We start from the raw sequence: 13,652 nt of genomic DNA, 5'->3' as shown, positions 1-13,652 counted from the left end.
TTATAAATATCAATATGATATTAATACATATGCATATATTAATACATCTACAAATAAATAAATAATTTGTGTAAATAAATGCATATTTGTAAATATATTTTTGAGATTTGAAAATATATACAAATAAAATTTATAAAAATAAAAATGTGACATACAAATAAATCAAGAATTTGTATAAATAAACGTGTATTTGTAAATATATTTTTGAGATTTGAATATAAATGTGCTTGATTTTGTATTTGTATTTGTATTGAATTTGCATATGTGGATCGCTTTTTTGCTTTTGTGTCGATGAGACATTCCTCCCACAAACCAGATGCACAAATAGATGTGACCTACACACTCCCCTGAGCAACCAACACAGGGCACTGCAGCCAGAGCGGTCTGGGTCACAGAGCATTATATGCAAAATGCCCGTAGTTCTCTGCACAAAAACAATGCACGTCTTTACAGAAAGAACACACAAGGGGCCTGAGCTTGCTAATGTTAGCTGTTAGCGTTGTATTAGCTAATGCTAATTTATCCAGTTAATCTGAAAGACTGTGCTGGCTGCTTATCGGTCATAGACATGGTCAGACACTGGCGAGCCAATCAGAGGCAGGGAGGGTCATATGATGATTGATATATGATGATGATATGACACACATTGCACTGATAAGAGATCAGTATCTACATCGGGACAACGTCATTAAACGACATTGATACAATAAAATAAGCAGCTAGCACGGTCTTTGAGATTAACTGGATAAATTAGCATTAGCTAATACAACGCTAACGTTAGCAAGTTCAGGTCCGTTGTGCGTTCTTTCTGTAAAGACGTGCATTGTTTTTGTGCAGAGAACTCCGGGCATTTTGCATACAATGCTTTGTGACCCAGACCGCTCTGGCTGCAGTGCGCTCTGCTGGTTGTTCAGGGGAGTGTGTAGGTCACATTTATTTGTGCATCTGGTTTGTGGGAGAAATGTCTCATCGACACAAAAGCGATACATCCATCCATCCATTTTCTACCGCTTGTCCCTTTTGGGGTCTCGGGGGGTGCTGGAGCCTATCTCAGCTGCATTCGGGCGGAAGGCGGGGTTAACCCTGGACAAGTCGCCACCTCATCGCAGGGCCAACACAGATAAATAGACAACATTCACACTCTAGGGCCAATTTAGAGTTGCCAATCAACCTATCCCCAGGTGCATGTTTTTGGAGGTTGGAGGAAGCCGGAGTATCCGGAGGGAACCCACACAGTCACGGGGAGAACATGCAAACTCCACACTGAACCCAGAAATACTCAGGACAAATTCAATACAAATACAAATACAAAATCAAGCATAATTATATTGAAATCTCAAAAATATATTTACAAATACACGTTTATTTATACAAATTCTTGATTTATTTGTATGTCACATTTTTATATTTATAAATTTTACTTGTATATATTTTCAAATCTCAAAAATATATTTACAAATACGCGTTTATTTATACAGATTATTTATTTGTATATCACATTGTATTTGTATATTTATTATTATATGCATATGTATTGATATCATATTGATATATATATATATATATATATATATATATATATATATAAGTTGATGTCAGACAATTCTACTTCCATACAAGAACAGGTGAATTTACACACACACAATTCTACTTCCATACAAGAACAGGTGAATTTACACACACACACACACACACACACACACACACACACACACACACACACACACACACACACACACACATTCTTGTATTTGTCACCTTATTAAGACTGAAAAATGCCTACCTCTTTAGGACCACCCTTTGTAGATATATAAAGATTTGTATATACAACATTAATAATATATACGTACTATGGTAAGCTTTTACTTTTTTTTAATTTTTTGGTGATAGGTTGATTGGCAACACTAAATTAGCCCGAGTGTGTGAATGTGAGTGTGAATGTTGTCTATCTGTGTTGGCCCTGGGATGAGGTGTCGACTTGTCCAGGGTGTACCCCGTCTTCTGCCCGAATACAGCTGGCACCCCCCGCGACCTCGAAAGGGACAAGCGGTAGGAAATGGATGGATGTTTGTAATTAGTTTTTAATTTTCATTATTTACTTCAAGTTATTACAGTATGTCTCTATATGCATTTTATTTTTATTTTTATTAATTTTGGCCTTAGGGAGCGCATTTCAATTTCTTACACACACTTGTTATTACATATGTTGGCCAGAGGGGGGGGCACTTCAAATTTTTACACACACTTGTTATGTCATATGTTGACCAGAGGGGGAGCACTTTTAAAACCGACACACAGTCAATTTGAAAAATGCCTCCTTTTTGGTACCACCCTAATTTTGATAGATTTCACCACCGGCGGTGCAAATGAGACATTTTCTATTAGATCAGAATCAGAATCAGAAGTACTTTATTAATCCCAGAGGGGAAATTAAGACGCAATGGTTTTCCATATTGGGACCATGATTTCGCTCCCAACTTGTTCACCGGTCCGCATATGGAAGGTACTTTTCCTTGTTAATGTCTCAAGAAGGGTAGAAATACAAGAACACACACGTATACACACACACGCACTCACACACTACTATATATATATGTATATATATATATACACATATATATATATATACAGTACAGGCCAAAAGTTTGGACACACCTTCTCATTCAATGAGTTTTCTTTATTTTTATGACTAATGTAAATAGTCATAAAAATAAAGAAAACTCATTGAATGTCACTGAAGGTATCAAAACTATGAATGAACACATGTGGAGGTTATATACTTTGCAAATAAAGGTGAAATAACTGAAAACATGTTTTATATTCTAGTTTCTTCAAAATAGCCGTCCTTTGCTCTGATTACTGCTTTGTACACTCTTGGCATTCTCTCGATGAGCTTCAAGAGGTAGTCACTTAAAATGGTTTTCACTTCACAGGTGTGCTTGAAGCTCATCAAGAGAATGCCAAGAGTGTGCAAAGGTTGTGGTTCAAATTGAACATATTCCTCTTATTTTGTCTTTCCTTTAAGGCTTAAGGTGTAAGGCTTTTCTTTGCTATATCATAAAAAATAAGTTTAATATCAATATCACAGTGTTAAGATACTTTTCCTTGTGGCCCCTAATAAAGTATAACAAAAACTATTCAACTATTAATAATAATAATATTATTAATATGCATTACACAACATGTAAGTATGGCCGAGGCATCCGGGGGTAGCCATTTTGGGCGCTCAATAACATTTCTATGTGACAAAATGTCAAAGAACATTGACACAGGGATTGAGTCACGATGTGTCAGTGTGTGTGTGTGTGTTTACTGACATTTTTGGCTTGAGTCACCATCACGATGACACGTGACGCACCTCAAAGTGTCCGGACCGCGGTACTTTCTGAAGAACGTTTACTTCATTTTTGTAAACAATATGTTGTTTGATTTTAGGGCCACTTGGCTTTATGTTTACAGCATTCAATGTGAGAGAGCAATGGACTGGAAAAACATGAAGGACATCTTCCAGTTGGCTACAAGGAAGACCAGCAAGGAGAAGAGAGTCCTGGCAGAACTTGTGAGTGCCACAAGTATGAATATTTTATCATCAATTGTGCTTTTCATGCCGTAGCTTTCTTCGAGCTTCTGGTTGGCTCAACTGGCCGTATGGTTCGGTGTTACAGCGCCACCTGTTGTTTTGGCACGTGTCTGACAGCCTGACCTTATGTTTTAATGTACATATGGCCATTTTTAAAAACTCTATGTGGCTTTTATAGTTTCATACATAAACATGAATGATGTCACCACACAAGTTGTTACACAATGCTGATCCCAGCTACTCAGGTATGCACGGCACGCGTCAGCTCGTCTTATCGAAAAACTGCATCATGCACACGATTTTTGTGCTTGAGTGAAAACTGTGACCCCCTTCCCTCCCTCATTTTTGTGTTAAAACACTCCTTGTTTTGATTCATAGCTCGCCTTATTCCTTATCTGCACGCCACCTTCGCCATTTCTTTTCCAATTTCATTTGTTTTCCTGCAATCCTTCACTGCCCTCCCTTGCACTGCATGTGGGAACATAGTAAATGATAAAGAAAAGTCACAATTAAACGCTATTAAATGTTATGTTCCTGCATTCCACTATAGAATATGACACAGGTCATTACAAGAGTAATAACAATCTGTTTAGGTGCACTAGTTTTCATCAATTTAGTAGTAAAACATTCAAAACATAAGCATATTATGTTAAAATTACACTTTTGACAGTAAACCTAGAAGAATGTGCAATAACTTAACAGAAAAATAGTTAAATCCTCCCACAACATACTCCACAAATATGGCTGACATTAGTCAAAAAAGGGCCATTCCACCGAATCGGAGCCATTTGTCCCCGGGAAAATAAAACGTATAAATGCTCAATAAAAATGTAAAATACAATGACTGATAGATACGATACTGATATTGGAGCTTTTTGTTCATTGGCCGATACCGGTATTGAAGCCTTACAGTCTGATATCAGCACGAATCATACATACATTAAGTATTTTGTAGTGGGAAACGTTGGGTTGAGTTTTTTCTTGCCCTGATGTGGGATCTGAGCCGAGGACGTCGTTGTGGCTTGTGCAGCCCTTTGAGACACTCGTGATTAAGGGCTTTATAAATACACTTTGATCGATTGAACGTCGAACAAGGCTTAATCAAGTAAAAAGAGTTAAACAGTAAAGAATGGTATGTATGAAAAACACTACCCTATTTATTATTATCCGTCTGGAATGGACTTATGTTCTCTTTAAGTTGAAGTGGAGTGGTGATTTGTTCGTTGACAACACTTTGTGGTCACAATAATTAACTAGGTTAAGCTCATAACACAGTATGTCAAATGGCGCGGACACGATTGTTTCTGGATACTTTGTTATATTTATAAGTAATATGCAACTATAATATTCTTGTTAATATAGACAAATGTGTTTTAGACAGCAATATTGTTCACTTAAGGACACTTATTACATATGTCAAGCTTGTGTGCTATTGTGTGCTTAGCTGTTGCATAGCTCCTAACACTAAGTAGCCTGTAGCATACCATGTTTACCTTTTGTATATGACTTGACTAAAATACAAGACAAGACCAACATTGTGTGCTTATTGAAGGTATTGAGATGTTAACTGGTTGTCCAGTTTTGCACAAGCAAGACTGCTTGTTCCAGAGATCATACCAGTTGTTTTACATGCAAGGCGATATAATTCCATACATCTTTTTTACTGATATAGGTCTGATATCAATAAATATTAACACCCTTAGCTTACACTTCTTTGGAAAAATAGCATTTGTTGCATGTCCCGGATTCCTAAAATGAGACTTTACCATGAAATATAATTATTTAAATCCTTCTGAAATGTTATATTTTTGATGTACTTGTTTTATTTTTGTATCACAATTATACTTTTATACTTAACTTAAAGAGGAACTCCCTTTTTTGGGATCAATCATTACGAAAGATATGACGATGGATGGATTTTATTTTTAATGCATTTTAAATAATAAATAAACGTAAATAAAAGTCTGCCTACAGCGCAGCCAAAGGGAGCTCCACTATTCTGCCCATAAAATCCCATAAATAACCATTCAAAAAGCGCTGACAATACTCCATTTACATTTAGTGACAGCCATTTAGGACCTGAAACTGGCGAGAATGACACGAAAAGACGCTTTGGTACCCTCGCACTCCACCCTGTTTCTTTGCGAGGATAATGAGACATTCTTCATCTAAATGGGAATATATGAACATCCTAGCAGTCCTAATGACAGCAGACATTGTACAGTAAGTGATGTTTTATTATGTTTGTTGGCTCTCATAAAGTCTGCAGTGAATAATACTGAAGAAAAAACAACAAACATTGTGATGCATTTTTTTAAATGAATGCACCGCGTATGTTTAAAATAATTAAAATACGAATTAAATATTATTATAAATGTGCCGGTTACTACCGGTACATAACATGTTTACATGCATCATGTATATAAAACTTTAATGGAAGTGTTTGGATGTTTTTTTAAGGGCTTTATAGGAAGAATTGCGCGGCTCCCATAGGCTCCATTGTAAGCAGACTTTTGATCGCATTTATTTAATATTTAGACTGCATTAAAAAAAAAAAACATCTATCGTCATGTCTTTCATAATGATTGTGAACGACAGGCAAAATTCCCAAAAAAGTGCAGTTCCCCTTTAAGTTTATTTAAAACATAATAATAATTGAAATTCCCACTTAAGTCATGTCCCTAGGTTTTCAGTCCTGTTATACATTACACATTACGCCTCTGAAAAAATGTGGAATATTCCACGAGTCACCTGGTCCACAGGAAGTTGCATCATTCGGATTCTCTGCAGGCCATGGGAAGACCAAAAGTGAATATTTGATGGTATTTTAATCATGACTAGCGGGAATTAGCATCTCAGCAGAGTCCTGCTTAGTTATTTGTTTATTTTTTTGGAAATACACTTTTTGTTGAATCACAAATGTGCACTATTGCCATGTGCTTGTATTTCATGTATTTGCTAATTTTATGCTAAAACCCCCACTGCTGTTACTTTCAGTCCTGTTACTCGCATGAGTCATCTTCAGCCTTAGAGCCATAAAGTCAATACACATTTTTGAGTGGTTCAATGTGCATTATCAGTTTTGTTGGAAAAAAAGACAGAAATTTAAGTGTATTTTGAGAGCGTTAAAACAAGCAAATGGCATCGACTCAGTGGAGTGTTCCTTAAACAAGATTAGACTGCCAATTAGATCCACTCATAGCATGCAATGTATGAAGGTATTAGGATATCTTACTAAAGTGAAGTGCTATTACGTTCAAACAAGACAGTTTCCAGCAGCACTTCCTATGCGCAAAAAAAAACCCAAGACAAAATCTACCTCTACACACCAAATACACAAAAATATATAAAGAAAAATGCATAGTAGTATATTTTGACACTAAAACCCACTACTTTGACATATTTTAGCAGTTACTGTAATTTCACCTCCATTAAATTAATTAAAATAGCTATCTTGAAAATGTCAGATTTCTACCGGGTGACTTTTTGCACACAATCATTAAATACAAAGCTGTAATGACACATGATTAGCGGGTTAACAGGACATGGTGCAGTGGTACTCGGTCATATAGCAGAACACACATACACACACACACACACCAGTGCAAAGTGTTGAGAATGGAGACAAAGTGATGTGCAGTGGGTGACAGTGTCAGATAACAGCTCCAGCTAATGGACATCCCGAGGGCAGCAGTGGACGACAAATGCAGTATAAGGTAGTACAAGCGCTGCTGTGATTTGGACTTACCAGCAATGATGGGGGCCAAGTGAAAGATATCCGACAGGCGGCTGTTGACCGCCTCGTATGGAGAATATTCCAGTAGGTCGTTACCTGTGTGCAACAGGATGCCATGCGATTACACAAAATACTATACAGTGACACACTTTTGCAGTTATTAATCACTTTTCACACCAGTTTCATGTCGATTTCTCACTGCGCACAACGTGAAGTACACTTCAACAATCTACTGTATCCAAAAATACCCATAAGAATATTTTTTATTATTGTGCATCATATTGAAAGCTGTTTCTAATGTTTTATACATGTATTTAATCCCCCCCAATATTTTGGCAAGTTCTCGTCACAAAAACAATGGAACTAAAATATCCTAAAGTATGTTAGGGGTGTGAGTGTGAATGTTGTCTGTCTATCTGTGTTGGCCCTGCGATGAGGTTGCGACTTGTCCAGGGTGTACCCCGCCTTCCGCCCGGTTGTAGCTGAGATAGGCTCCAGCGCCCCCGCGACCCCAAAAGGGAGTAGGCGGTAGAAAATGGATGGATGGATGGGATGTTAGGGGTCCACAAAAAACAAATAATTTATTATATAAAAATTTATTAATTAGTGGACTAATTATAAATATACTCTGTGGTATAATTTAGCATATATTATTTTTAAAGGCAGAATTTATATTTTAATTTTTTTTTTTAAATGTAAGAGTAATCTGGAAAATGTGTTTTATTGCTTTAATTTTATTTTTTAAAATAAATGCAGTATATTGAACACATTTAAAAATACACATTTCCCCAGATTTTAGTTAAACTATACTGTGGTACTACTAAACTTAATAAGCATTATTTTAAAAGCAAAATCCACATCTATTAATTTCCAAAAATAATTAAACCTTAAATTGAATTAAAATTGCTGTTAATTCCTGCATGTCAGCTATAAGCAATGTTATTAGAAAACACCTACAACAGACTATATAGCTGAACAACCACACAAAAAATATGTTCTACAATAGTGAAGTGAATTATATTTATATAGCGCTTTTCTCTAGTGACTCAAAGCGCTTTACGTAGTGAAACCCAATATTTAAGTTACATTTAAACCAGTGTGGGTGGCACTGGGAGCAGGTGGGTAAAGTGTCTTGCCCAAGGACACAACGGCAAGCGGGAATCGAACCTGGAACCCTCAAGTTGCTGGCACGGCCACTCTACCAACCGAGCTATACCGCCCCACAATAATTTATAGTATTTTGTTGGCAGCCTGGCAATGATCATGCAGCATTATTGTGTTGCACTTTCTGTAATTTGCATTTTAAGCACTTTTTTTTTTAAGAAGTCCAAAGTGACATTTACTGTATGTAGTGCTCATTAAATATATGCACCTTGCAAACTCTGATAAATGCTCCAGAAGATACGCAGGCAGTTCTTCTCCTTCTTCATGCCCCTCCTGCACCTGCAGTGGTTCAGGGCGTTCTGCTTCATGGCCTCCATGGCGCTCCGGCACTCGCCCTGCGCCTCCGGAGCCGTCACCGCACTCAGGTTGCTCTCCCTGCCCGCCACGCACTGCCTCATGGTGCGGTACTTGGTGCTGCAGGTGGCCTCCTTCAGGCACTGCTCGCTGGCCTTGACGCAGTCCAGACGCGCACCTCCTCTAGGGGGCGCACCACCACTGCTCTTTAAGGCGGACACCAAGTCTGGGAGTTGGGACAATTGACCTCACTCACTGATGCCTTATAAATACTTGCAACGACAACATGAACATTAAAAAAAAGACTTACCAGGCAATGAGAGGAAGATGGCGAAAGTTGTTAAAATCATGGTGACTAGTTTATTCAGCCGCGCTCCAGCAATTAGACGGAACTTATCACGGGCAACATGACGCATCCTGCTGGGTCACAAGCCGCGCTGGAACATCCGAACACTTTTCGACCAAATCATCTCCAACGTCTTCAGCTAACTAACCTCTACACGTTGGTCGATAATGACACGTTTTTTTTTTGTTTTCTTTTTTCAAAACGGCTCTTTAAAATTAAAACAATTAAAAAGAAGCTACTTCCGCGTCGGCACGTGGACTTTAATGGTCCGTCGTCGCTCTTCGTCTGTGGTCCAAAGCAACTTTTAAAATCCCCGCAAAAGAAGAAGACATCGTGACGAGTGGGACAATCCACGGAGCAGGAGAGGAGACCAGCACGTCCGGACTCTCGTGGACTGTGAGACGGAATAAGCGACCCGCGAGGATGGGATGTTAGGTGAGGGGCGTGACGTCACACGCGCGCACCATCATCCTGACGCTAATGAGGGCCACTATATTAGGCACACCACACCTTTAAAACCCTCAATTATATATTTTGTAATATCACGATTCAGACTGTCTCGCCGACCAAAAATATTACCCCAATGAGGGAGGGTGGTGGAGCATGTGTGACCCGGGAGCATGCTTTATCACAGGGGTCCCCAAACTACGGCCCGGAGGCCGGATCCGACCCGCTATCGTCCAAAATCCGGCCCGCGGGAAGTCCCAAGTTAAAAAAAAAAAATATATATATATTTATATATATTTTTATATTATTATTTTTTAAAATCTGTCCTTTCTAATCAATTTTCTACCGCTTGTTACTCCTCAGGCAAACCATATTGTCTAAAAATGCATTTTCCCATCGATAAGGTGACATCATCGCGCTCAGAATATATATATATATATATATATATATATATATATATATATATATATTAGAGATGCGCGGATAGGCAATTATTTCATCCGCAACCGCATCACAAAAGTCGTCAACCATCCGCCATCACCCGAACCAACATTTTATCAAAACCACACCCGCCCGCACCCGCCCGTTGTTATATATCTAATATAGACGATGCAAGGCATTAGTGAGGTTATAAAGCTTTTGCCTGTTAAAGAAAGGAGACTGATCCAATGCAGCAGAGACATTCAATGCGTACCACGCATCTCTTGGCCACACATTCGTGGCTAAGAGATATTAATGCGTGATAATATTATTTATCATTATTATAATATTATTGTCATTTCCATTAAGAAAGTGTTGACTATTGTTGCCAATGCCCTCAGATAGTGCGTTCCTCACACTTTGTGTGCGCTGTTGCAGCAAGCAGAACGAGGCTTTTAAGAAGTTAAAAAAATGTTTTAGAAAGACTAGGCCTATATTTTCGTTAGGTAAAAAAAATGTTCTGAATTTATTTCAATGAATATTAACTTGTTAACGTTATAATGCTCAAATAGAGACGAGGGCGGGGTGCACAGTGAAGCAGTGAACAATTTCGCGACAAAGATGAACCTTTATTGATTGATCTGCAGCCATGACAAAATATCAGACAATCTCCATTGTCAACGACAGGCAGGAAAATAAAGATAAACACATAGCCTATGTGGTAGGCATAGGCATATAGGCTCATACGTTTTTAAGTTGAAATAAAAAAATAAATAAAAAATGTGCCTCATAAGCCTTAGGCTGTCAATCACGCGCACAAACTTCAATTATACAATAACATATGTATGTCATCTCTATTTAAACAAAAATAAATTAAATAAATAATAATAATAAATCACCTGCAACTTATTGGCCAAGGCAAATAGCTGAAGGGGGGAAATCAAACCCATCAGACTGCACTTTATCATCAAACTTGAATTATAATGAAAATAGACGGTCGCGACAAACAAAGCAGGCTAAATATCCTTACATTGTCGCCAATTGGAGATGCGCTTCACTTGAAAGCGAGGCCAAATAATTATTCACACATAGTAGTATATCTCGAATAGAAAAAAAACACAATAAACAACGCAATTGCCTTAATTCCTTTGCATTGTAGTGCGCCCAAACAACACGTAACCATCAAAATTATTTAGCTGACCGAACTCAATATAGGTTAGACATGGGCTTATTTGGTATAGCCTATAGGTAACGTAGACTAATTCGTTTAACATATCCAACCGTATGTCTACTTACTTTTTTTTTTGTTAGCACTATGCAGGAATAAAATGGCATCTACAGTGCCAGGATTCATGCGAGAGCGCCTGGCCTCTAAAATGCGCCCTGCTGCGCTGAAGGAGCGCTCACTTGCGCCACTGTTGCTGAGACGCGGTGCCTGATGAACAATTGACTGTTTCAAAGAGTGCTGCTCGTTTTTCGTATGTGGGTAACAACATTTAACTATGTATATATATTTCCGAATTGGTTCAACCGCCCGCATCTATTTAAAATCTATGTTTACCCGCCCGACCCGCGGTTTATCCGCGGACTCCGCGGTTGTGTCCGCAAACCACCCATCTCTAATATATATATATATATATATATATATATATATATATATATATATAAAACAGCAAGGTGTGTAAAAAAAACTGCCACAATAAACAGTTGGACATTCAAAAGTTTAGAGATGGCCAAATTATCTTCGGCGACACACAGCATTTTTTGAAAGTGCAATAGCACCTTAATTGTCCTCCAGAATTGTTACTGTTGCATATTCATGTCCATTGTCTATTTCATTCAGTAAATGTTGCAGGTATCAATCAATCAATCAATGTTTACTTATATAGCCCTAAATCACGAGTGTCTCAAAGGGCTGCACAATCCACAACGACATCCTCGGCTCAGATCCCACATCAGGGCAAGAAAAAACTCAACCCAATGGGGTGACAATGAGAAACCTTGGAGGGGACCACAGATGTGGGGACCCCGCCCCCCCCCTGGGCGACCGGTGCAATGGACGTCAAGTGGATCTAGCATAATATTATATCAAAAAAAAAAGAAAAAAAAAAGAAGCTGATCATGGATTTCCGGAAGAAAAAAACGATAAACATCCAACCACTGTACATCAATGGGGACTATGTGGAAAGGGTCTCTAACTTCAGGTTCCTGGGGATTCAGATCGAGGAAGACCTGTCGTGGAGTGCGAACATCTCAGTGACCATCAAAAAGGCACAGCAGAGACTTTACTTTCTGATACTCCTCAAAAAGAACAACCTGTCACAAAAACTGCTTGTGTCCTTCTATCGCTGCTCAATAGAGAGTGTGCTGACATACTGCATGTGTGCATGGTATGCCAGCTGCACGGCGACAGAGAGAAATGCACTTTAGAGGGTCGTAAAAACCGCCATGAAGATCACTGGCTGCTCTCTCCCCTCCCTAGATGAACTGTACTGTGCCAGGTGCCTCAAAAAGGCCCCAAAACATCATAAGGGACCCATCTCACCCCGGACATAAACTTTTTGAACTGCTGCCCTGGGGCAGGAGATACAGGACAATAAAATGCCAGACAAAGAGATTTAAGAACACTTTTTACCTGAGAGCAATAGTGTCGCTGAACACAAGACAAGAATGACTGTGCATGTGAGCTGTGTGCTTGGTACTTCTATGTATTTGTATCTATTTATCTATCGTATTTTTCGGAGTATAAATCGCACCGGAGTGTAAGTCGCACCTGGCGAAAATGCATGATAAAGAAGGAAAAAAACATATATAAATTGCACTGGAGCCCGGCCAAACTATGAAAAAAACTGCGACTTATAGTCCGAAAAATACGGTATGTTTTTATGTGTTATTATGAATTTGCACTAAATTAGTTTTTGCTTACAATTTCGTTGTACAATGAAAATAAAGATATATTCTATATTGTATTCTATTCTATATTGTGAGAGTCCAGTCCATAGTGGATCTAACATAATAGTAGATATAATGTGTATAATGTGGCATGCCACATTATACACTGTATGTTCTTTCAATGAAATAGTCACATAGTTCACTGATCACGGACCAATGTTCACTTTAGCACATGGGAGGAAAAGGCCCTTAGAGCGACTCTTGATGAAGCAGATGGATGGCTTCATGGATGCCTTGGTAACAGGCTTTCCTGTGTACAAAACCCCAAACCAGCGAAGTTGGCACGTTGGGTAAATCGTAAATAAAAACAGAATACAAGAAAGTTCTACACATAACTTTGTTTTTCCACCCATGGGAGGAAGAAAGTGAGTGTGACGGACAGTGCTGAGAAGAAGAAGTGGATGATAGTCATTTAATTAAAAATGTTTTCTAAAAGATGGACATTTATCCATGAAAGTACGGAAAAGCGACTCATGGTGTGTTTGACGAAGAAGCAGCTGGAAGGAGATACTGCAGAAGTCCACTTTTCCAGGTCAAGGCTGCACATTATTATTCCATTACTGCATAAAACTACTGTAGTACATTCTATTGCATTGCTTTATACAATATTTATTATCTAAAATATTTTTTTTTGAAAAGGCATGTTAAAATTGGGCTGTTAAATTGGTTTGAATGAATTTCAATAGAAGACATCGATTTGAGATGCAAGTGTT

The 13,652-nt window shown here is 38.3% G+C and overlaps 1 protein-coding gene across 1 annotated transcript in view; it reads right to left on the bottom strand.

Annotated features, from left to right (window-relative positions):
- Nucleotides 1-9,504, bottom strand: part of gfra1b (gdnf family receptor alpha 1b) — a 36,073-nt gene extending 26,569 nt beyond the window's left edge. Inside the window, exons 1-3 of the mRNA XM_061966724.2 lie at nt 9,085-9,504; nt 8,689-9,000; nt 7,329-7,412 (exon numbers count right to left, since the gene is read on the bottom strand). Of these exons, the coding sequence (XP_061822708.1) occupies nt 7,329-7,412; nt 8,689-9,000; nt 9,085-9,190 (502 nt within the window). The 5' untranslated portion in view covers nt 9,191-9,504. The remainder of the gene's footprint in view (nt 1-7,328; nt 7,413-8,688; nt 9,001-9,084) is intronic.
- Between the last annotated feature and the right edge of the window lie 4,148 nt (nt 9,505-13,652).

The sequence above is a fragment of the Nerophis lumbriciformis genome, linkage group LG11 (genome assembly GCF_033978685.3).
Source record: "Nerophis lumbriciformis linkage group LG11, RoL_Nlum_v2.1, whole genome shotgun sequence".
Lineage (NCBI taxonomy): Eukaryota > Metazoa > Chordata > Actinopteri > Syngnathiformes > Syngnathidae > Nerophis > Nerophis lumbriciformis.
Note: the sequence above shows the minus strand (reverse complement) of the source record. Positions and strands in the feature narration are given on the sequence as shown.